The sequence below is a fragment of the Patagioenas fasciata genome, chromosome 3, assembly GCF_037038585.1.
Source record: "Patagioenas fasciata isolate bPatFas1 chromosome 3, bPatFas1.hap1, whole genome shotgun sequence".
Taxonomy (NCBI): domain Eukaryota; kingdom Metazoa; phylum Chordata; class Aves; order Columbiformes; family Columbidae; genus Patagioenas; species Patagioenas fasciata.
Window position 1 is genome coordinate 61888506 of NC_092522.1, and position 25236 is coordinate 61913741.

Genomic DNA, 25236 nt, shown 5'->3' on the forward strand with positions numbered 1-25236 from the left:
CTCCCCAAAAACTGTAACAAAACAAAAAAAAAAACCAAACCCACATCCAAAAAACTTGTAGTAGAGAATGAATAAAACAAAGTCTGGGAAGACAGAAATGCATTTTACTATCTTGTGCTTCCAGGTGTGATCAGCCAATTGCTTATCAGTATTTCACAAGTAGCTGGTTTCAAAAGCTTATGCTTAGTAGACCTGCTGAAGAATATTTATACTAACTGATGGAGTTTTTGTAGCAAACCTTTCTGAAGTTTATTCATAACGGAAATGTTACTGGAGTTATTTGAGGGGACCAAAAGCCCTTTGTTGTTCATTCCAGCTAAAAGCTTAAGCTGCTGTCCTAGAAGAAGAGTTCAAGTGTGCTTACTATCAAGGCTTTTTAAAATTTAAAGAAGAAGAATTGTAGCTTAAAAAAAAAAAAAAAGCTGATGCTAATGACTAACCTTTTTCTTTAGGAAAAAGAGCATTTTACCAGGCTTCCCAAATTATGATTTCTGCTCTCTAGTGGGATGCACATTTCTTTGAAAGGATTTATCTGCCCCATTTACTTTCCAAAACAGAAATATCAAATTTGGTCCTCTTTCTGTGAATCTGGGAACTACTACCACCAACAGTAGGACAGGAAACTGGAGGCGAAGCATGACCCTGGAGGGTGTTGCCATTCTTGCTGCTGTGGAACAACTGTTGTCTTTTTGAGACACTGACACCAAGCAAATTAAACCTGTGAATCCCTGTCCCTGGAAAAGAGCACTGCTGGAGGGCTGAAGCACTGAGCTGCTGAAGCACTGACTACTAAAAGGAAGGTGTGAATTTATAATGGGAATTTCATGCTGTGAGCCTTTTATGGATATTTCCTTGTACTATCTGCCGCTACCAGATGTCCAAGCGAAGCAGCTGTGGTACCAGTTTCCTAAACTTTAACACAGGGGTGTCAAACTCATTGTCACCGGGTGCCACATCAGCCTTGCGATTGCCCTCAAAGGGCTAAATGTAATTTTAAATGTATAAATATAAGAGTAGTTACATTTTTACAGTCCTGAAATTACATTCGGCCCTTTGAAGGCAGTTGTGAGGCTGATGTACCCCCTGGTGAAAATGAGTTTGGCGCTCCTGCTATAACACAAGGCTGAAACAGATTAATCTATGGCATAACAGAAGAGCTCTTTCTGAGACAATCAAGTCCTGTCCGTAGGGAAAGCATTTGTAAAGCTGTGTCCAATTTTTGAGTGACTTCTCCGATTATAGTGCTGTAAAGCATACTTTCATTGTAATGCAGAAGTTCTGCATCAGAAAGTCTAGTATTAAGAAAAACATTTCGTTTCGGAACTGTGAACTTAAAAAACAGTAATCACTCAATGTGGGTTGTTAATCATTCTTAACAACAGAGATTCAGACAGGGAAATTATTACAGAAGCTGCTGTGGAGCACAACTGATGTGCATTAGCTGTTAGTGTGCTCATGGCTAGTGAGGAATGCACAGTGGTTTCCGTTGTCCTGCTTCTCCATGGCAGAGGTAGCGCACTCGCTGCAGGTGAGCCCTAACACAGGTGTGTATCTGCCCGTGCACATCAGGATTGTCAGACTTGGGGGTGGATTGTTCCTCCATCTGAGCCCAGCATCTCTTGAGTGAAATATCTTACAAAAGGCAGAAAGATTCTTATGAGAAGTAGGTGCTCCAGTTGCTTTATCAGCTCTTTCAGGATTCTGGGGGAAATACAGAGGAGCCAGTCCATCAGGATGTCTACAGAGATCTTGGATACTCTTCTAGTAACTTAGTGTAGTGATAATATAATCCTTCACTGGAATTTTATTTTAATGACTTTTGCTAGCCAACTTTCCGCTTCATCTATACAAAGAGTCTTGACACACTGACAGGTATAGTTGCATAGTCTTATGTCTGCTTGCATAAATAAGTTGGTAAATGCTCTTCAATTTTTTTTTTTTTTCTCTTGGTTTTTAATCCTTTGGGAAGAGGGGTGAGGTACTCAAGTAATGGAGAAAAACTAAGTCTGCTTCAGGTCTGCAGAAGAATAATATTTTCACTAATCAAGATACTGCTTCTCAATGTGTAGAATCTTTGTGTTAAATGCTTAGGCACAATTACTATTATCATTCTAAAAATATAGTAATAATGGTTGATTGCAATGTCTAAAAGTTGAGAGACTTCACACTAATGTCAGTAAATCTGTAAACTGGGAAGCTGCAGTCCAGATGTGTAACTACAGCAGGTAGAACCAGCTCCTAAAAATGCTGATGTAACACTGAGAATTACTGTTTTCCTTTCTATTTTCTTCTCCTTATTACAAACTAAATATACCCATGCTGCTGAATGTCTCATTTTCTTTTAATAAGGAGACATTCTTACTGTTTTCCCCTGTCCTGAACTTCTAGAGAAAACTGCCAGCTCCCTCTCATTCCACAGAAACTGGAATATGCACCAGAGTTGCAGAGATGCTGGTGATGGGGGTGCGCTTTCCTCCTTGGCATGTGTTGTGCCAGGGTTCTCCTTAATCCATGGCAGCCTCTTCGCATGCGAGGGAGCACAAGATGAACACTGGAATGTGTCACAAACTGCCGGTGGGGTTTGGGAAGCTCCTCTGCCACCAGAGCAAAGCGGGGAGGCAGTAGGTGCACGGTACAGTGACCAGGTCTGCTTTCTGGTCTGCTTTTTGGGTTAGCAATCCTTTTTCTCAAAGGATCTGACAAAACCACTTGGTTGTATCGGGGTGGGGAGGGTGGGTGGAGGGGGGTGAGGAGAGGAAAATAAGTGCAGCCAGTAAAATTAAAATAAACTAGTTTTCTTATGGCTAACAGATTCATTAGCAATTCTTACTTGGTTTTGCAGATATGCAGTATTCCGTAAATGAAGCAATTGGCTTTATTCCACTAATAAAATCTTTGAATCTCTGAAGTTCCTGTAGTTCTTGGATTGTTTGATCTTTTAACATATGATATGGGTCAATATGAAGCACAATAGTTGTTGTAACAAGTTTTTGTTTTTTCTTAAAACCTGTGTTTTGAAGTAATTGCCTTTGTGATATTCATTCTGTGATCTTTGGAATTTGTCAGAGATTCCAATTTTATCAGTATTGAAAATGTCTATAAGCTTAGACCTAATATTGGATGCATGTATTGCAGTGCTGAGCAGCTAAAATCCTTTTCTGGTTAAATGCTGTTTTCTCTCCATACCCACTTAGGCTATTTTGCCTAAGTGACAAAGATCTGACAAAACCGTAGCTGCCACTTGGATGTAGTATTTGAGGCCAGTAGGTAGGGAAAAGTTTATTGCAAAACCAAGTGATTTCCCTTTCTATAGTATTTTGGAAGTGATTGTCAAAAATTTAAATAGGTCTGGGGCTGATAGCTCTGTCCAAGGAAAGGCTAGAGGGAGAGTTTTTTCATTGTTAACAATATGGCTATTAAATTGAGGGAAAACATTTAGTCACTTAGTCTCACTTGCTTTGGAATTGGTTGAATTTACACTGTCTTTCCCATTAAATCTCAAGAGTCAGAGGGTAGTGTTAAAGTTTACTTGCCAGGAGTTCTTAGGGACTTTATTCCCAACTAGGCAAATGAGTCCAGAAATGCAAGTGGAATGGAGAGTGCTAGGAAAAAAATCTGGAGAACGTATTTGAGATGTCAGTGTACAGACTATGTTACAGATGTACTTCAAATACTTAATTTAATGTAAAAATCCGTTTCAGTAGTAGTTACAATTTTTTTTTCTTTTCAATTTCTCGAACTGCAGTAAGGCAAAAATTATTTTGGTATTTTTGTACTTTTTTCCTTCTACTTGTTTGTTTTGTTTTGTGTTTTTTTTAAGAACTTCTGAAAAAGGAATCCAGAGCAGGGGAATGGATAGACTTTGGCACAATGTATCTCTCTTGATTTTCCTTCCCTACAAGCTGAATACTTCCAGATTTTTCTTAGTGACTTTATTTCCATACTACATATGGAGAACTGAGTATTTGCATCCGATTTCTTATTAGACCCAAATATATCCTACTTCTTCATTCTGGCTGTTCCTGTGAGGTGTTTTGCCAGTTTTCCTGAAGGCAGGTAAAATCTGCCTTTGATCTGATGAGCTCTCTTTGTTCCTGTTAACGAAAGGAAGAACTTAATGCTCTTGTGAACCATTTGAAGTAGACTAGGAAGTCTCCCTGGTTAAGAAAGCTGATTTCTCCTGCTGAATATCTGAGCTTTGTTACATCAGCTTGCAGGAACCAGATAAGTATTGATAACCTGCTGTCAAAAGGACCTGTTCAACACCTTGCATCTACTACTGCTGAGGGGACAGGTCTGGAGAGTGACGCTTTTTTGCACCGCTACTTAAAATGTTCTTGTATTTCAAAAGATATGCTGCTTCTCTTCAGTTTACTTTCTAAGGAAAGTAAGGCAGCTTATTCTTACATTTGCATGGAGGCCTGATTTTTCTGCTGGATGAAAAACAGTCAGTGTTATTATTGAAAACAGTTATCTCCTCTTCATCTGGGTTTTGCATGGCATTATCTGAAACTGCTGAGAGCTTCAGTTCTAAGGGAAAAGCATTCATGCAGAGTGCTTGGGCCACATGGTTTTCTGTAATGTTGTGCTTTTTTAATGGAGAAGACCAAGTGTTTGTTGTGCACATGGTTTGGGATTAGCATTGTCAGTGAATCTACAACGTCTTTATTCTCACTCTGGCTTTTATTTACACTGAAATAAAGTATCTCTTGAGCAGCCCAGTGTATTTCCACATGAAATTAGAATTGGGGGGGAGGGGAGGTGTGTGTGTGTGAACTTGTGTTTTCTCTGGTTTTATGTCAGAAGGAGGGATGTCTAGGTGGGGATCATAACAACCTGCAATTTAGAGACAGGCAAGGCTTCAGGGTGAATCGCGGTCTTCTGCTGTTTTTTTCATATCATATAACTTGCTTTCAGCAGAAGTCATTATTTTACTGTCATCTTTATGGCAGAAACAATTAGGTTTTTGTTTTGTGTGCGTGTGAGTTTTTTTGTTTGGTTTTGGGTTTTTTGTGTGGTGTGGGTTTTTTGTTTTTTCTCTCCCTGATGTCCAAGTACAAGAAGGACCTCATTGCTGTTATTAGTGACACCAATATAAAATTGTTTTTCTTGGACTTAGTTTTTTAATCTGCAGGGACAAAGCCCACTTCTATTATGAGCTGAGGTAGCTAAAGCATGTGTGCCCTACAGGTGAAGATGAGACTGTAGCCTTGCCTTTCTCAAGATGCAGTAGGGAAACTGGTGTGTTTCCAAGTGAACTTTCTGCTGCTCTAATCTATATTGAGTATTGATATTTTAGTTATAACTGTCAGTACTGTCCGTTAAAATGTGTACTTTTTCTGTGTGCCTTTCCTGATCTGTAGTCTAGCTTTCCCTTTTGCTGCTCTTTGATAACTCAGCATTGGCATCAATCAGATAAAATAATGTATTAATTACTTGTGGGGTACCTGGCTAACATAAAGACTTGAGATGTCTTTTATCTTTTGTAAGTTCTGTTAGTGTGATGAGTTTTCTTTCAGGGTAAGAGAAGCTTTGAAAAGGCATTTGTTTTGGTCAAGTTTAAAGTTTATCTAACATGCCACTTTAAATGGTAAGCTAAAACTTTGATTCTAGATCTTCCTTTAAGAGTCAAGGCAAAAATATAAGTGGTTTCTCTCTGCATCCATTTTAACAGTGTGTGAGGAAGTAAATATTGTCCCTTTGTAATTCCTGAGACCTTTCTTAGCTTTTAAATCAGAAAGGAATTTCACAGAAGACAATTAAAAAATGTTTGGGAGTATGATCTTAGGCTATGTCACAGTTCTTTGTATAAAGAAGCAGAATTGTTCTTTGAATGTTAGTTAACTTTGTCAGTGTTTCAAACATAACATTTCCTTGTGTAGCGTAGTAGCAGAGTGAGTACACAGCAAAGCCTTTGTGTGTCTAAACACTTAAGAATTAGTTTGGTTTTGTTCTTCCTTCCCCCCTTGTGCCAATATGTAATTGGCCTGCTCTCACTGTGCATTTGTATAGCTCCTCCAGTGTACAAAGAGTCTCGAAATATAACTTTACATATTGCTTTTTGTGTACAAGACTGGTTACTTACTTCTGCAATTATTTGTTTTTCTGAATTGTTTGCTCTATGAAACAGTTCCCTTTACCCAAGTTGGAGTTGGAATATGTCCTGTAGGAGGGGAAAAAAAAATTAATTGGATTGTTTGCTAAAGTTAGAAGCCTTTCCTTCTTCCCCTGGAAAATGTTGTGCATGTAGTTCTGCACGTGGCAGAGAACAGCCAGTCTTAAACTGTGAGTCCTTCTAGAAGACAATAATGATCTCTAAACAAGTTCTGGAGGAGATTTTCATGTTGTGAAACTTGAGTTGGTGTTCGGTTTGGAGTTCAACTTTCAGAAACATTAGCTTCCTACATGCTGAGTTGCTCTTTGTACATCCAGCCTTACCCTGCTTACTCTTTCTGCTACTTAGTAAGTAGTGCTGATACTTCATAAATCTTCTAAATAAGCTAGAAGGCTCACTGCTATATTATTTTTCACATACAGGCTCGTGTTATGTATGATTTTGCTGCTGAGCCTGGAAACAACGAGCTGACCGTCAGTGAAGGGGAGATCATCATAATTACCAACCCGGTAAGAAAACTGAGGTGGAGTCAAGGCTTCAGTGCACTTCCCTGATCTACTTCTAGCAGATGGAAGAATAAAGGTGCTTCGTGGCACCTGAAAACCCTGGTTACCCTCCCCTGAAGAATTAGCGAATAAACTAAATGCAGAGAGTTCTCTAATAGTTTTGTGGAAACAAATGCAATGGGTAGTTTTAGAGGACAACGGCCCTCTCACGATGTGCCCACACTTAAGAATTTGCTCAGCTTTGTTCCCCTCTAAACAGAGCTGAGTGCCAAGGCAGAGGAAGGAGCTAATGATGATGATACCTTTCACATCTGAATGTGTTGTCTTTTTTTTTTTTTTGTGTGTGTGTGTGTCTGATGTTCCACAATTTTGTGCATGTAATCTTTCAGGTGCTTGCCACTTGCATTTCAGTCTGACATGCCAGGTCCCTTCTCCATCTTGAGTTTCTTAATGACTTCAACATTCCAAGTTTTTTTCAAAGAACTTGTGACAAGATTTGTTACTAAATTTCTGTATCCTTTCATAATTAAAGCAATATGGACAAGGCATAGGGAAGGACTGGTGAAAATACTATGATAATACTAAATAGTATTTTGAGTACTGGCATTTGATTTGTGTGGGCAACTTGAATTTGAGTGTGCTTTTATTGTCACATATAATTCTTACCCTTAGTAACAAAGTGTTAGTTGATTCTGGTTTTGATTTTTTTTTTTTGTTTTGTTTTTTTGTTTTGTTTAGTGAAATGGGTCAGTGAATAGACTTTCCTTTTAAAACATACAAACATAGACCACCTGATCTTGATGCCAGGTTTTATTTATTTGGTTGTGTAGGAAACATGGGTTCTGCAGAATAAACTAAGTCTTTGAAGAGCCTAATTATATATAATCCTGATAATTTTTAGTTCCACTGACCTTCAATATTTGAAGCAGATATTTAGTAGAACCAGCACCCTCTGTGGATAGTATACTGTGCTGTGGCAGAGGTACCATTTTAAATGAGTTCAGGAGTTTAATGCAGTTTCACAAAAGTGGGACTAAATAAGTAGTTTACCACTTCTAAGCTAGTTCTTGCTGAATAAGCCACCTGATGTTAAGGCAATATATTAGGTTGGTGCAAAAGTAATTGCGGTTCTGGAGTGTGAATTTTAAATCATTATATCTAGGCTCAAACACATCTTAATGGTTCCTATTTTGATTAATAAAGATGTGTTTGAGCCTAGTTATAATGATTTAAAATTCACAGTCCAAAGCCGCGATTACTTTTGCGCCAACCTAATACTTAAAACCAAGTAAAACTTTATGCTGTCCATTAATAAACTGTGGGCTAGATTACCACAAAGGGTTTTGATATTTTTTTTTAATATGGTAAGTTTAGACAGCAATAGCATAAGTCATGAAAGACCACTGATGATTGCTTTTAAGTGCAGGGGTGCAAATGTGACTTCTGGCTCCAGATGTCTTTGGTCTTGCAGTTTAGCCAAGCTAGTTGAATTTATAATTCAAGATGTCTAGTTGTTTCTGTGTTCTTGAGTATAAGCTTTTAGGTACATAAGAAAAAGCAAATGAAAGTTCATTTCAATAACTGATCGATCTTTATTGTTTCAAATCTTGAACACCTAAGCAGACCTTTTACTATGTGCAGGATTACATAAAATTTCCAAGTGAAAGAATAAAACTGTGATAAACAAATACATCAATTAAAAAGCAAATAAAGCAAACCTGAAAGTCAATAATTACTGTCCAGTGTATGTGGTTCCAATTTTCAGTTGTGAGTTATCTTGACATGTAACTATGTGTTCAAGGAACAGCTTGATGTAAAACAGAACTAGCTTGTTCCCAATAATGTTTTCCTGGAATTGACTTTGCTTAACTGCAAAGGTTTCTTAGTGTATGTAGAATGTGTTTTTTAAAAAACAGACAATAATAAGATGCCCCACTGAGATCAGAGCTGAACTGTGTTAGTTCTTTTCAAACTAGTAACATGGGACCTACCTCTGAAATTAAGAGTAAGCTAGAAAGAATGTCTCCAGATCTTGCATGGCACATGCCCTCTTAATCTTGATATTATCCTTAATATTTGTATGGGTTATAGCTCCCACTCAGTACATACCTCTGCACCTTCAATAAGTGAAGCAGAGACTTTACAGATATTACCAACAGCTTTATTCCTTGAGTCATGTTTATGTATAATCTGTTGATTAAATTAATGCTTTGGAATTGGCACACTAGTACCTGTGTTTTGATGCAGTCTATGTCCAAACAGTTAATTGACTGTGGTTTCATAAATGATCAGAAGTGCTGTAGATCAACCTTTTTCCCCCTCATGCTTGTTAAATCTGTAGTCCACAATAGCAGTGTAAACAAACACGGCCTCTGCTCTGTTTGAATGAGTATCTGCTGCTTCAGGAGATTTAAGTGAGTTTGCTCATGGTCATACAGTCATAACTGTATTTCAAACATTGCGTTTGACAGCCAGACAGTGCTTCCTCCTGAGCTGTTTAAAACATGCTGTGGGATCCATTTAACAAAACTCTTTCTGTATGATCACTTCTTTTAGGATGTTGGTGGAGGCTGGTTAGAAGGAAAAAACAGCCAAGGTGAGAGAGGACTTGTTCCAACAGATTACGTTGAGGTAAGTGGCTACATTGCTTTACACTAAGAAAGCAGAACTACCGAAAACGCCATCTTCTGGTTTGCTGATCACACTGTAGTGGTCAAACAGAAATCTTCCAATGTTAGAGCTTACTGGAGCAACTGTAGCTGGCTTTGGAGACCAGTGCAAATATGCCATCCAAAGCTACTGTGCTTTGTAGTGGTTTCCCAAGAAATGCAACACAAGGTTGTCTATGATAAATACTGGTAATCTACATAACATGAGCTACCTTGGGTCTGTTTCTGGGGCTCTTGTGATCCAATAATTGTTTTGTTTTCTTGTCTGAAGATACAAATATGGAAGTAAAACAACCAGTGCAAGTTCACACTGGTGTTCATGTGGATGATTTGCCACATCTTATAAATCTCTGGAGTGGAACTCCATTTTTGGGGTTCAGGGTATGGAATCCCAAATCCAGGGACTATTCATCTTCTTCCTGAGGGCTTTTCTGTTTTTTTTTAGTGTATGTTGATCTGCTCTTTGTTTCAAGACTGGGATGGTGGGAGTCTCAATGCAGAGACTGTAATCCAGTTCACTCTCGGAGGACCCAGTGTCTGTATGTCTGCAGGTTGCCAGTTAGGGGAAGACTGGCTGTAATTCCTGCAGCCTCCTCTTTAAGGCATATGCCTTCCTTTCTACACCAGTGCTGTGTTTATTTACAAAGAGGGATTGGCAAGCTTATAGTCTAGTAGCTTTTGGCTCTCCAAACTTGCTGTCCCTAACTGATCCTCTGAGTATTGAGTTCCCAGTCTCTAAGCAGTAATGTTAACAACCTTGTTAATCCCTAATGAATTTATAGATAGGTGTTCACTGCTACAACAGTCCTGTGTGTTACGCTGTTACAACGCAAACCAATTCTGTCTGTCATGAAAGTAAATACTTCAGATTATCACATCAGTTTCTTGTAAAAGGTTCTGTAGAATTTGAATTCAGAAAGGGTATATGCAGCCATCTGAAAGAATAGTGGCATGAATGTTAGGATGATTATATATGATAAACAGCATTATTTGATTAATCATAATGGAAGCATGAAAAATATTCTGCAACTTTTTTTCATTTCAGATTATAACTGAAGGTGCAAAAGATGGAATTAGCTGCGGTAACTCATTAGCTGACCAAGCCTTTTTTGATTCCCTTGCTTCAAATATAGCTCAGACCAACTCTGCTGCAAAAAGCAGTAATCAGGTATGTCTTGTGGTTTTTCAGGCACAGTGGGCATGGAGACTTTTGTTGAGATAACTACTTGCACTCTTCAGTTGTGCTGTACTGTATTTGTGAACCTTCATAAAAGTACTAATTGAAGTAACTGTGTTTTCATTAGGGAATGCTTTTGTTGCATATTAATGGTATGTGTGAATGTTCAGATACTTTCACTGCTGGAAGGAAAATTTAGTATTCTGACACTTTGAGAAATAGAGTGTTCTAATTCTTTCCAGTCTGCAGTTATGTAAATCTGTGACTACCTCAATCTCTGTACATCTGTCTAAGAGCACTCTTAGCAAATTTACTTTATCTTCAAGTTACTTGTGTTAGTATGCTAACTTTTTTAAGGAACCAAAGCTTTCTTTTTTAAAAAATGTCTGCTGCAATTGGGTGGTCTATGCATCATCAGCCGGAGTGAATGGATACTTTCCTCTTTCAGAATTTGAGTGAGAGTTGTGTCTTTGATTAAAAAAGATGAAGCAAGTTCGTGTTTTGTCCCTAGTCAGTTGGAGAAGAGGCTGACTTTGGTTTCACTGGAAGAATATTTTTCGTTTCCTTTTTTTATTCCTCACTCTATGAATAGTTTTTTGCCTGGTGTCATTTCATTAAGCAGCAAGTATTTAGTTTCAGTTTAGATATCTGAGGACATACATTATCTTAAACACAAGCTGTTTATTGTGGTCTACAGACTGCTGCATGTCCCACACGTAGGAACAGTTAAACATTCTGAAGTCCACAGGTCAGCAGCAGTAGAAAATCTGCTGCTTCCAACAGCACTATGCAAAGCTCTTTTGTGTTAGGAAGTAAACAGTTTACTTATAGTAGCAGCTGGGGACACATACCTGGTTTGTGAGTCAGTTAAATATCAGTTATTAGTTTCCTTAATTGTGACTTACACTGTAGGACTTTGACATGAAACGAGATCTCTTGAAAACTGTACATAGGACATGTTTCTTATGACTGCAAATGCAACAGTATAGTGTTTGATTTGTGCTTCCTTGTATTCAGCTGGACATTACCAGGATTCTCATTCTTTGATTGCACACATAGTGAGAACTCCAGACCTCACTGTGGCTATCTCAGTGTTTATAACTATTTTTTTTTTTAATTGATGCCCAGTTAATGTTTAAGCTAAACACAGAACTCTTGAAATGCCTCATGAATTTCTCATGTCAGACTGAGCCAAAAGTACTGATTATAGGTTCATTTTCCATCAGTCAGATGTACAGTAATTTGAAGGTGGAGGTAGGAACCTCATTTCTTCTGCTCTGTTAACCTTGCCCTTATTTTTTCTCCTATAGAGTTCCTAGACAAACGCTACTTTTGGGGAAGCTTGAAATATTTGCAGCGGCTACTCCTGTAAAATCTGAATACTGTTTCTCCTCTGAAGGAAAAGAAAATTACTTTAATCTAGGTAGAATTAATTACTAAGATAATATACAGAATATTTAGCATGGTGGTAGAAATACCTTTATTTTAAACTTTCCCCCTATACAGGCAAGGGCTTTTTTATTCCCTTCTCTAGGCACGTGTGCCTTGTGCTAAGCACAGATCAAGCTCTGATAGGTATCTGTTAAATTCTAAATAATAGTGAATTACTATGGCAATCTAGTTTTGGAAGTTACGTTTCTGGGGGTGAGAAAAGCTTGAAAAATATAATCACTTTACAATACAATTGACACAGGATCAGCAGTATACTGGCCCTGCAATACATACAAATTGTAGTTTCTTCATAACATGTTAACAAAAGGAGTAACTTAAGGCAAACACCTTGTCTTATATGTGTCAGTGCTTTAATCTTTCATCCTGTTCCTCTCCACTCTTCTTCAAATGCTGTGTGAGACTGTTGAGAGAACCAGTGTACTATAGTGTATTACAGTAAAACTGTATTGCTTATATTAATAGGAGAGAGAGAGGAGCAGAGCCGTGCACCTGAATGCAGTCAAAGCCACGCAAGATGTAGGGGAAGTAGATTTCCTCAGGCTAGTGCATTTGGGTCTTTTGGTTTTGTGTTTATTCATAGCAGGACCCATCTTGTTGTGTGATCAGGATTTTATATCATAAGTTATTTCTCTTTTCTCAAGTTTTTTTCTTTAACCGAGTTCATTCACTGCTGTTTAGTTATAGATAGTTTCTAGAAAAACAGCAGATCTTGATTTCTGGTTTCTTCAGCTTTTGACATATCTGGTAGTTTTTTTCAGTGGCTTATTGTTAACAAGTATTTAATTTGTACACTAAGCAGTCTGGCTTCCACTTTCAGCTGTTAGGCCTTTCTCCCATATCAGAAAGCTCTCTAGTGCATGATATCTTATCCTTGCAAAAATCATTGTCCTCTTGATTAAGAAATTCTGTTTGTCCTATTTGTCCGATATAAGACACTTTTCCTGCCCTCAAAGAAAAGTTTCTCCTGCAGTCCCTTTGATCTTGTGAATTGTGTGTAAAATATGCATATTGCTCCTGTGTACATCGCATGATGTCAGGTTTGATGTTGCTGTTCTGGTGTAGAAAAGCCTGATACAGTGAAAGGTTGCATTGATTCCTGTAATAGTGCATCAGGAGGTTATACTGAGTTGCACATACTGGCTTCTCTTTTAGAGCCACTCTTTATAAGAATACAATCTTCTACTTTGTGGGTATGACCCATCTTTCTAGACATATTACTCTGCATTTGGCTATAATAACATTTGCATTGTTTAACATGAGTTCCCTCAGGCACTTTGGATTGATCTGTGTTCAGATGCACAGTTGCAAGCAATTGACTTACCCTTTTCAAGTGCCTTAATGAGTGACAAGATCAATATACAAAGCACTTAATCTTAAACGTAACTTTTGCGTTCAGGCTATGGAGAGCAAAGAAAAATGACAAATTATGTGTCAGTGTAAAGAGAATTAATGCTGGAGGTGGCACAGTGGTGGTAACTAAGATGTTCATAGAGGTAGTCTGGTGGACTAAATAAAAATAGCAGCATTCCTAAATGCTGACATTTTATGTTATCTATAATTTATAGTAACATGGGGGTAGCAATTTATTACAAGAAGACTTTATAAAAATCACTTCTAAATAAAGAGGATGTTTGAGGATTTTTCTTACTATTACTATATTGAAGAAATTGCTTTCTGTAAATATTAAATCACTTTAACATACACGTAATCACACAACACTCCCACTCCTCAGTTTCAGTAAGTCAAAAGGTGTTTTAATTCTTAGAATTTCTTCCATTCTTCTAACAGTAATACAAAACCCAGGTTGTTGTGTAGTCTTTCCGTACTAAGCCTCCTTAAAAATAATAAATCTGGCTGAGTTGAAAGGTGCGAGTGTGGGGTTTTTTTTGTTTTCTTTTTTTAAGAGACCAGTTAAACCACAGTGTTGTGGTTTAATCCCAGTTGGCAGCTCAGCCCCACCCAGCTGCTCGCTCACTCCCCGCTGTGGGATGGGGGAGAGAATTGGAAGGGTAAAAGTGAGGTAACTTGTGAATTGAGATAAAGACAGTTTAATAGGTAAAGCAAAAGCTGAACATGCGAGCAAAGCAAAACGGGATTAATTCACTACTGCCCATGGGCAGGCAGGTCTTCAGCATCTCCAGAGAAGCTGGGTTCCATCACACGTAACTGTTACTTAGGAAGACAAACACCACCACTCCATATGTACCCCACTTCCATCTTCCTCTTAGCACTTATTGCTGAGCACCATGTCATATATTATGGAATATCCCTTTGGTCATTTGGGATCAGCTGTGTCCCCTCCTGGCCTGTTGAGCACCCCCAGCCTCCTTGCTGGTGGGGTAGGATGGGAAAGAGAAGGCCTTGGTAGTACACAAGCCCTATTCAGCAACAGCTAAAACATCCCTGTGTTATTGACACTGGTTTGGTCACAAATGAAAAACATAACACTGTAACAGTTACTTTGAAGAAAATTAACTCTATCCCAGCCAAAACCAGTACAACCAGTTGTATTTGAATGCAGACTTTGTGATTTTGTCTTAGTTTTATTTTTAAAGTTCTGAACTGGTTAGCCTATTTATTTAGAAATAGATCTCAAATGGCAATGTGCTTCTGACAGGGTTTTAAAAAATTCCAACAAATTGATTTTTTTAGCTTTATACTTTGTATTTTTGCTAGCGTATCTTCATATACCCAGATAGGTCTGGGGACAACTGCTTTTCTTAAGTAGCAATCTTACATGTAATACAGAACCCTAAATCATTACAGCTTTCCCAGTTCAGTTTCTAAGCATACATATCTCTCAAAATAAAACTTAACTTCCTCACTCTGTCTACACACATCCCCTTTTGCTTTCCAGGCAAACAAGGGGCTTTTGGTTTCCTGCTCTGGAATCCATAGCTTTTTGGTGTGAAGAAAACGTCAGCAGCTCAAGCGCTGCCCTATTCCCTGTGTGTCATTTTCTAAGTAGGTTTTTTGTTCTTGTTAAGTAAGTAATCTCTTCAAAAGTAATTAATAAGCAATAATCAAAAGCAGCTGCTTTTACTTCCTTTTTTTCACTGAGAAAAGATACAACGACCACAGCAACACTTTAGTGTTGTACCTTGCCTGGGTTTGCCACAGATGTGAAGTGACAGTAGAAAAGGAGCACAGGGGTTCTTCCTAAGGAGATGAGGAGAATTCTGCATGACCCTGAGCAGCAGTTCACTCTTCCCCAGCTCTTTCCCTGCATCAGTCACGTCCCAACAATAGCTGCCTTGGTGAAGCTTGCAACTGCTTTTGTAAAGAGCTACCTGAAGAAGGTATTGGGGAGATAAAAGCAATCAGAGGAAGTAATGAAGCTAATTAAACAGAAACAAGGGGAAAAAATGACTCGAGGTAACTATTTTTACACTAAGAAAAGCAGATAGGAGGTTTTAATGTTACACATACCCCACATTTATGGTTTAATGCCTGAAAAGCCTTTTAAAAATTGTTCAACGAAATACAATTTAAAGAAGCCTTAGTTGCCAAAGGTGGAGACTGTTCCATGGTTTTGTACGGCTCTTGGGCTGTTTTGACCCTGTAGCCCTTGGACAGAGGAAGCAAAGAGAATGAGAAATCTTTCTTTGTCAATCCCCTGTTCCTCTGAGCAGCAATGCAGGTTGCTAATTTTAGACTGTCATTTAGAACAACTAGTGAGTAACTATATTAGCACTGATGTTTTTTCTATTTGTTAGAATTGCGTATATATATACATATCTATCTATATATATATCTATATCTCTCTATATATATATCTATATGTATATAAAAGTTATCTGTAGACTCTTCTGGTATTAGAATGACGCTGGCAATAATGGCATTGAAATAAATATAAATTATTGGCCTTTTAAACCAAATAAACATCTTGAAATACACTGAACCCAAAATTTCTCATTTCTGATGCAAAATGAGATATATTTTTCTCTTGTGGTATTTCTTTGATGCTGAGTTGCTTCCACTGGTTGTAACAACAATGGATATCCCATTTCACACTTTTCAAGAGTATTTCTCATTGCAGTTGACCAAGACTTTGTTACCTGGGTTGCATTTGGAGCCTTTATAATTAAAATATGTATGGAAATACAAGCAGTAATGTAAATTCATTGTGAGTGGTCTCCTCCAACTGTGGCTTGTTTGTTTTTTTTCTGTTGTTGTTTTTTTGTTGTTGTTTTTTTGGTGGTCAAGACCAGTGCTTCTCAAATCACAGATGAACATGCGCAAAATAAATGCTAGTACCAGGTTCAGAAACTGCTGTTCTAACAGCAGTGATCTCTCTCTCCATTCTAAACCACAACCTATGGTGGTTTTTCATTTATCTAACTTAAAATGTTTTAGAAGTTGTGAACAAATATTAGCTTTCCATTTTAACAATAGTGTTTATCTAAGTTATTTAGATTTCATCTACCTTAAATCTAAATAACAAGTATATTGACCCAAACTAGTTTTCCTTATGAAGAAGCTAAAACTTGATCTGTGCAGTAGGCTCATTAGCGGTCTGGAAACGAACTGTATGTACAATTAGCCATAATGTAGTCCAGCTATTTACAGCCTGTGTAAAGTGCATGTTTGAACATAGGATAGAAATGCTATAAATTTCAGTATACTATATATTTTAATCTGTGTGGTTTTTCTTCCTTTCCCTCTAGAGCTTGAAGTCTAGCTTTTTTTTTTTTTTCTTCCTCTCTGAAGAATAAAAAACTACTATAAAAATGTATAAATTAACTTAAAGTGGAATACTGCTTGTCTGTTTCAGGGTGGAAATGGATCACCAGCTATGTTGATGTAAGAGCTGTAGATGTGGCTTCACAGTATTTAAGATATAAAAATAGTTCTTGTAGCTAACCATAAGTTGCATTTGTAAAGGAGATTGTTCCTTTTTCTTGACGCTGATTCTCTAATCACTGCCACGTCTACTTCTGTATGAGATGACTATACAGCTCTTCTCAGCTCTGGATAAAATAAGTATCCTGAGAGTTGGTATTTCTGTGAATTGCAGATTTGTCAGTCAATTCCAGTGTGACCTTAGAGAATCCACATGCTTTTTGTCTTCAGTTATGTTGTGGGCAGAGCAGCAGGGGCCCGTGAGTAGATGCAGGAACCAACTGACAGAACCTCTCCTGTTTGTATTGTTTTATCCAGTGGTAAGTGTGAAATCACTGGGGATAGTTTCTTGGTAGAGGGAAGATAAGCTGCTACACAGTTATTGAAGGATATGAAAATAAATCTAGTGTTTTATGTGTAGAAAGCCCTTTCACTTTAGAAAACTCTGGAACTTCTGTATAGGCAGGATGAATAAATAGTAGCGAAAACATGTAGTTTGGTGTGCAGGAGCTGAGACAACTCCTAAGTTGCCTGGTATGTAGAGGTAGGTTGTTGTGATGTGCACAAGGAGGATGCTAAAGAAGCTACACCCAGAGCTTTACTTCATATCTTTTCCACTTGTTGCAACTTACTGCTGCAAAGGCAAATTGTCATTGTTAAATTTGCATACCATAACATCCTCCACCCTGAACTGCTGCGAGCAGCAATAAATGCTAAGATTGAAGAAAATAAGTACAGTGCTCTGATTAAGACTGCGCTATTCTGCTTACGTGGAAATTTTTGACATGCATGTTACTGAATTCCTGTAACAGAATTTCTATTCTCTGATGTTGCTGTGTGTGCAGTGAAGTGGAAGTATTGTCATGGGAAATGTGACTCACGCATTTGTTTGAGTCCAGTTTGTCTTGTTAAACCAGTATACTAAATTACCTTATAAAATAGACAAGTAGGTTCACCATGGAAGTTACAGTTAAAATTGTTTATGGACTTTGGAAAGTGTGGTTTTCTTGAGTAATAAACCTTAGCTCTGCATAAGCGTATGTGTTTTTAAGATTAAGTGTAAAGTTGTCTCTCTGTGTGCATAAGTCATGTCTAGAAGGGCATAGTGCAAAAGATATCTAAAAAGAACAAGCAAAACCAGTGAGTTAGAGCTCTTCAGAAGTAAAAGAACTAAGAAGAACAACAACAAAAAGCCCTCGACTGTTCTGTGCTAGTTTGGCTTTCATGATTAGTAACTTCTAGTTCCTGTTACAGATAATGATACTGTAACATCCTCCATTACTGTGTGAAATTTGAAAGCAAATCTTTCCCCTGTAGCGACATCTTAATCACAATATTGCATTCAGACTGATAACAGGAATTTGTGACCAACTCTTAACTAAATTCTAGGAAAAAAACAAAACCAAACCATAATTCTAGAAAACTAAAGTGCCAGGCAGTGACTTCCATACAGTACTAGACACAGTGGCTTGCTTTGAAATGAATTACGTTCACATCTTGAAAAAAGAACCAGTCCAATATATGACCATGATTGTACCAATTCCAACTATGAAGCTGTCTTGAACTTTTTTGTGGTGTCCCAGTGGAATGCAAAGGTTTAGGCAGAAGGTTGTTAAACTATAGTGCTGCGATCACTCCTTAATTTGCACTCACACCCTCAGGCAAAATCTGGCTATTAAAATAGTTTTCCACAATTTACAATGTTTGCATATGCTTTTTCTTGCAGCTTTGTTGTCATTTGATGTATTTCATGAGGTAGCCTTGTGATCTAGTAGTTTGACATTAACTATATGAAGAATATTTTAGCTTATAATGGTAACAATTTTTTCAGCCCTCCTGTGAGTATTTCTATTTGCTCGCACACTTAGAGCAGCATGTGGCGTGCGTGTGTAGCATGACCCCTTCACCACAGCAGGGGGCTTACTGCAGTATATAGTTTCCGTACTGATTTATTTTTTTAATTTTTTGTTTGGTTCATTGGTCACTGAGCACTTATTTTAAGTGAAATCACAGGCATTTGTAATTGAACATGGTAAGCTGAAAAAGCCTTAGCCAGTAATACTCTTCAGCTCCTCAAAAAAAAACCCAAAAGGCGACAAGGGAAACCCCTGTCCTCTGTTTCCAAATGAAAATGGAGAGTGATTTTTCCAAAAAGGAAGGATAAAGCCTTGTTTAATCTTTGTAGCCTGATCTTGGGATGTCTAGAGAATATCGGAGAGGAACGGGGAGTCTTTCTTCTGTTTTCTGGCATTGCTGTGACTGCTACTTGGGAGACTGTCTGAAATTTCTCATCTGTGTTTCAAGGAGAAACCATTAGGGATTGAAATCAGCTCAAGAGAAGCCAAGGATATGAAGAGGTGACTTGATTGCCATTTACGTGTGCAGGTGTGAGTAACAAAAACAGAAGCCTGAGAGGAGTCTATTGAATAAATGCATATAAGCTTTTTAGTGGATGAAAGTTGAAACTAAGCAAACAAATTTCTTTTAAGCAGTGGGGGTGACAGTAGATGTGTGTTTTCACTCCGCTTGTCTAATCACTGAGTATTCTTTGCTTAAGTCTAAATTATGTATCTTTCTAAAAGACCATACTGTACTTCAAATACGTCTTCTTTTGAGCTGAATCAGGAGTTAATAGCTGGAAATCCTGTGCCTGCACTGTGCAGAAGCAGTGCAGCCTCTAGTCCACTTTGGCTGCGAATAACCTCACAAGTAAGGAAATGGGACTGGAAGTGGGAAAAGAGCAAAAAACTAACTACTCTGCTCTTCATGGTAGTAACTCAGCTCTTCCATTGGTGCTTTGGTTTGGCTTTTTTTTTTTTCTCCTGGGGAAAGCAAGGAGTGTTGAGTAGGTGTGCCTCAGCTTGGTGTGGTTTGTGAGCAGGCAAAGGCCAGCTCCTTTGCAGGGGCTGCATGATGAAGGGGGCAGTGGGGCTGAGCGTAGAGGTGCTGGATGATGGTTTCCTCTGGAAGGAAGTGAGATGATGGGAGCAGCTGAGGAGCAAATGGCTTTCTTGGACAGCATTGCCACTGCCTCTTTGTCATCTGCCTCTGGAGGTGCTTCGTCCTGTTGCTTTCATGTATTTATCTGCAGGAACACGGTAATAAGTGAGTCCCTAAGGTTGTTTATCCCCTAAAGTCTAGCCCATCTCCACTTTTGCTTTTTCCAGAGGATTTCTCTAAGGAGAAAACATGTTTAAATTTTACAACAGGAAAGAGACCCTTCCTTCAGAAATGGGAGAGTTGCCCAGGACCACAATGCTAAGGTAATGATTTATCAGGAAGAAAGCTTGGGCATAAAATATCGTGGACATGACAGCTCCTTCAGTATCTGCTATCCTTCAGTATTCAACACAGCGAATGCAGTCTGTGATCACAGCAGAATAGTCTTTTAGTGCTTCACATTTCTTCCTGGAGGAAAAAAGCTTGATTTTTAGGGTGACTGTCTATATTCACTTACTGTTTTAGAATGTATCTATTCAGAGGCTGTTATCCAAAGAATCTGAGTTTAGTGTAATGTCTGAGTTTGCCTAAGGCTTTGTCTCTATGCAGGTAACTAAGGCAGCTACAAAACTGGAGAGGTAAGTCCATTCCTGTGAGCTACTCAGCTCCTGCACCATGACTTTTATTGTATTTTCTGCCATTCCCCTGTGCTGTGTCTACTCAACCCCTTTTCTAGAGTGTAACACTTCTCAATGCAGCTTTGGCTGTCCTGGACTTCCCTCGATTTGGTCAGACTTATTTTTTCTACTTCAGCATGACTTCTGTCTCAGAGTAGATTTCAAGGTATTTTTCTTACAGTTGGAAGTCATTCTTGATGACACAGTAACCTAGATATTTTTAGGTACTCAACTTAGTTTTAGCATCTGAACATCATGTTTGTTTTGGCTTTTTTCCCTCAGGAGTAGCATGGATCTGTTTGTCCATCAGGACCATCCATTAATATGAGAAAGAAGTCTGCCAGGGACAACATCGTTGGCCAAGAGGTCAAAAAAAATCTTTAACCAGGGTAGAGAGACACTTTAGTGACTTAGCTTTACTGTCTTTACCTTTGGATTCTCTGGAAAATAGCAAAGATGTCACTTTTTCCTATTTAATTCATGATTCATTTGGTAAAGATACTGACATTTTACTCCCAAGCTGAGGATTTTCCTGTTGTGGTGGAATTTTTTTCTCATTCAACTATTAGATCTTTAAAATCTTACTAGACTTTTTCAGCTCTGCCCAGTCCTCTACCTGTAACGATCTGTTTCTATAGCAAGTCTGAATCTGCCCTTAATGGAAGACTCTTAAAATACTTAGTAACATGTTCCCTCTGTCTGTTCCTGAAATCGCCTTTTTGTGGTGTTTTTTCTCCTAGAACAGTAGGAGCGAGCAAGTCCATAATAATCGACAAAAAGGAATATCATCTGCCTTTATGGAATTTATCCTTGAATTTAATCTCAGGGTACTTGTTTGAGGTTACCTTGCAGAGCAAAGAGATGCAGTGTTTCATTTGAAGGTTGATTGGTTTCTTAATTATGTGTTATGTGGCATTCCTTTCTGTACATTTACAGTTGAGATTGCTCACATACTTGGATGTTAGGTGTGCTGTATCAAGTTATATTGACTGAATAACAGCTTCTTGCAAGGGCTTTTCTTTTTTTTTTGCGGACTAAAGAGACATCAGGGGATTTATCAGCTTCGGTTATGTAAAAGTAAAGGTGTGAAAACATGTATTTTCATCACTTACAGAAATACTTGCTGGCTTAATTAGGGTTTATTAAATCAGAGCTAAGCCACACGAATGGCTTCTTGTATGGAATTTGTTAGCTGCTGAGATACACAGAACTCCTGACTGGAACTGAGATTACCCTTTTAATAAATGCTGTGTCTTGTCTTGGTCCTCCACAGGATCACAGGACTGATTCCTGAACCCTTCTCCACATTTACTGATTTTTTTTGCCGCTTAGAAGTGTAGGAAGTTTGTATGCATGTGGGCAAACACTAAAGAAAGATAACAGAGACCTGTAAATGCTCTTTGAGAGATGCTGCCTATATATTCATTCCTAACCCATCTCTTACCCTCCTCCCCAGTGCCTCAGAAAGAAATGTGGACCCTTTGGCTAAAAGGAGCTGAATGGGAATAACACATCCCACCCATTTTATAGCCTGTGGGTGATACACTTAAGGGCAGGAGCTCCAGAGCTTTCTTAGACACCTCAGAAGTAAAATTTACTGATTTGAATAGTGCTTCCCTATAGATACATACAGGTAAGACATCTGAGAGGGCCGTTTAAGTATTCCGTTTCCCTTGTTGTGCAGCCTTTAGTGTATATCGGCACCTGTCAGCGAGTGTGGTGATGATCGCTCTTGACAGTCATTCTTTAGTAGTGTACCCAGTGTTAATGCTCCCCCTTGTTTTGCAGCAGATTTTAAGTTTTCTTTGCCACCCACTCATGTACCAGATTTCACATGAACTACAGTGAAGAGGAAAACTTTACTCAGCCTTTTGGCAATCATCCCACTTCTGGGCTTTCATTTGCCAGTGATCAGCACAACATATATTGCAGAAGTATAGGCAAATAAATATTATGAAATCTATTCTTTTCTAGGGTTACAAGCAGGCAACACTTTTCAGTGTGATTGGCCCCAGTGTATGTGTTTTCATTTAGCAAAGATAATAAACTCTGACTGATGGCATGTAAAGTTATTTATCTTTACATAAACTCATATCAGGTGAAGATCATAGGAAGAGCAGGCTTGTATAAGGTACCAGCAACTTCTTTGTGGTCGCTTGGAGTGGCACTGTCTATCAGCTATGCAAGAATTAGGCAGACCTCAATGATATCGCTCCCTTAGGGAGGGGTGTTCTTGCATCCGTTTCATTCTTCAAAAAAGTCGTCCAAGCTATCAATGTAAAAGCTTTCCATGTAATCTTTCACTCCATCAGTTCCTAGAGACCCACTGACTCTTTTTTGAGTCTTCTGAATGGCCATTTCCCCCCAGCCTGGGGGACTGGTCTTAATTTCCAGATCCTGGGGATTCTGTACGTACAGACCAGGTGTTACACGATATCAACAGTGTTTTCAAGTCTTAAAGGTTTGATAGTGTCGGTGAAATCTGCCTGTCAGATGACTTTATTTTAGGAAAAACTGAAGTGGGAGCTCTTATTTGTAAGCTGAATAGCTGTACCTTTTTTTCCTTCTCCTCCTTCCTCCTGCGCTTTAGCTGCGTGGGTTTTGATTTGTGTGTGTGTGTTTTGGTGGGTTTTTTTTCCCTTCTGCCAGCTCGTCTCTCCACTGAGTGTCTGGAGTAGACTGCACTTAACTAGTCAATGCTTTTTCAAAATGTAGTGTTAAAATGAAGGAGCTGAGCAGGATGCTAAGCTATTAGTCCAACTTACTGACAGAGGAATATGACAAATTGATGCTGTAGTTAAGAGACATGTCTGCTCTGTGCTCTTTCTCTGAGATTTCCACCTCCACAACAGTGTCAGCAGAAGGGTATGTGTGATTACCTTCAGCAGCAGCTTATGCTGAGAAAGTAGGTCTACAGGCAGATGCCAGACAGTTCCCTGACAGATGTTTGGTTTTTGGTTTGTGTGGTGGTTTTTTTTTTTTCCTTCCCTCATCTTCACTGTGAATGAGTTCAGCTCTGACAGCAAAGCTGAGCAGGTTGCTGGCCCAAACTCCCTGTCACACCAGTAGTGACGGTGTGGGTGGGCAATTCATGATCTGCTTTTAGTAAAGCCACTTATCTAAATTTGATAAAATAAGCCTTTGAAAAAACCTAATCCTTTCCTTTTGAGTTTGTTTTGAATGTGCTAATTACTCCATGGCTTTATGTAATTAATAGTTTACATGCACCGTACTTAAGGTGTTGGTGTAAAATAATTACCATGGGTAAGTGTTTCCTAACAGTGTTGGAACAAATAGTTTAATTTCCCTGAGGAAACACTGTTGTCAGTACGTATCGGTGTCACGTTGGTGGAAAGCGGATCAGTTCTTCCAGGTGCTTACTGCATTTAAGAGTTGTGTAGCTGGGAACATAAGATTGGGCAGCTGCTCCTAAATCAAACAAGTGCTGAATGCAAACTCATGGCCTATCATCAAGAGATCAAAGATTTCAATAAGAAAGTATGTGGTCGTTGCTCATTTCTTCAGCAATTTCTTCTTTACTTTTGTCTATATACAATATAGGCAAACAACGCCAGTGATCCTTGGTCCAGTTGGAACGTTGGGAAGTCTGGGAACTGGGATAATGGAAATGCTGTTGACAGCTGGGCGACAAAACCTGAAAGTGCAGCTGGCCAGAGAAACAGTGCTTCAAATAACTGGGAGGCGGCAGCAGCATTTGGTCATCCACAGGCATATCAAGGACCAGGTGTGCTGTAATGCTCTTATATTTTAATAAATCACAGTAGGTGGACAGTTGAGGTAAGAATCGCTTAATCTTTCATAACTATAGAACATAACTTTTAAAAAAACAAAACAGGATCGGTTTCCTAGTGGCATATTGCTACATGACTAAACTGGACAATAAAATAATAGAGTTTTAAAATTAAAAAAAAAAAAAAATCAAAAATGAGATTCACACTAACAGCACCTTGAACCTGTATAGAAATCTTGCAAGCCGAAGTCTTGTGCATACATGATCTATTCTGAGGCATGTTGTTCAGCCTGTATAACTGGAACTTCTAGCACCCTTAAATGTGTGCCCTCAGGCCTGTGAAGTAGTCTCTTATATCCTTAATTTTAGGAGGTGGCTAAGCCTTTCAGAAAGCTTCTCTACCTTTTTGTAGTAAAAGTCTAAGAGGAGAACTCGTAACTGAGGAATGCTTACCTGGAGTATATGAATATGAAACACTATTGAATTCATCTTAGCACACCAGCATTTCCCCCTCTAGCCCCCAATGGATTTTTAGTGTATTATTTTGCAGGTTTTATTTGGTGGGAATGATGGTAATTAAGGAGGAATCATAAAATAGAAGGCTGAACTACATCTTAATACATTTACCTTGTTTATTTGTGTACGCATGCTGAGGTAGCTGCTTCCAAAGAGAAAATATTTAACTTTCTCCTTTCGCTGCCCCCTGCCCCTTCCTGTACTTCAGCAGCTGCTGATGATGATGACTGGGAGGATGAATGGGATGACCCAAAATCAACTTCACCGTCTTATCTCGGTTACAAGGAGTCTGAGGCATCAGAGGCTGGAGGGGTCCAGCGTGGAAATTCTCGTGCAGCTGCTATGAAGCTTCCACTTAACAAGTAATGGAAAATGCAGGACAAATGTGTATATATTGAAGAGAACTGGAATTTGTCCAGATGTGTAAATGTGTGACCGTCCAACTGTCTTGAAATATGCCATGTAAACATTACAGTTTTGGGGTAGAATTGGAGATGAATTTGTAATTCAGTGTTCTCCCTATGTGATCAGACAACATATGATCCATGAAAGCCTAAAAGTACATGGCAAAGCTTTATCATTTTAAGGTGT

At 38.6% G+C, this 25236-nt stretch overlaps 1 protein-coding gene across 3 annotated transcripts in view; it reads left to right on the forward strand.

Moving 5' to 3' along the window:
- SNX9 (sorting nexin 9) overlaps positions 1–25236 on the forward strand; it is a 63849-nt gene that overhangs the window by 13682 nt on the left and 24931 nt on the right. For 2 of the 3 annotated variants that reach the window (XM_065835093.2, XM_071806445.1), the window contains exons 2-6: positions 6538–6624; positions 9178–9252; positions 10336–10458; positions 23940–24123; positions 24854–25007. In XM_065835093.2, the coding sequence (XP_065691165.1) occupies positions 6538–6624; positions 9178–9252; positions 10336–10458; positions 23940–24123; positions 24854–25007 (623 nt within the window). The remainder of the gene's footprint in view (positions 1–6537; positions 6625–9177; positions 9253–10335; positions 10459–23939; positions 24124–24853; positions 25008–25236) is intronic. The other variant, XM_065835094.2, reaches the window with a different exon arrangement.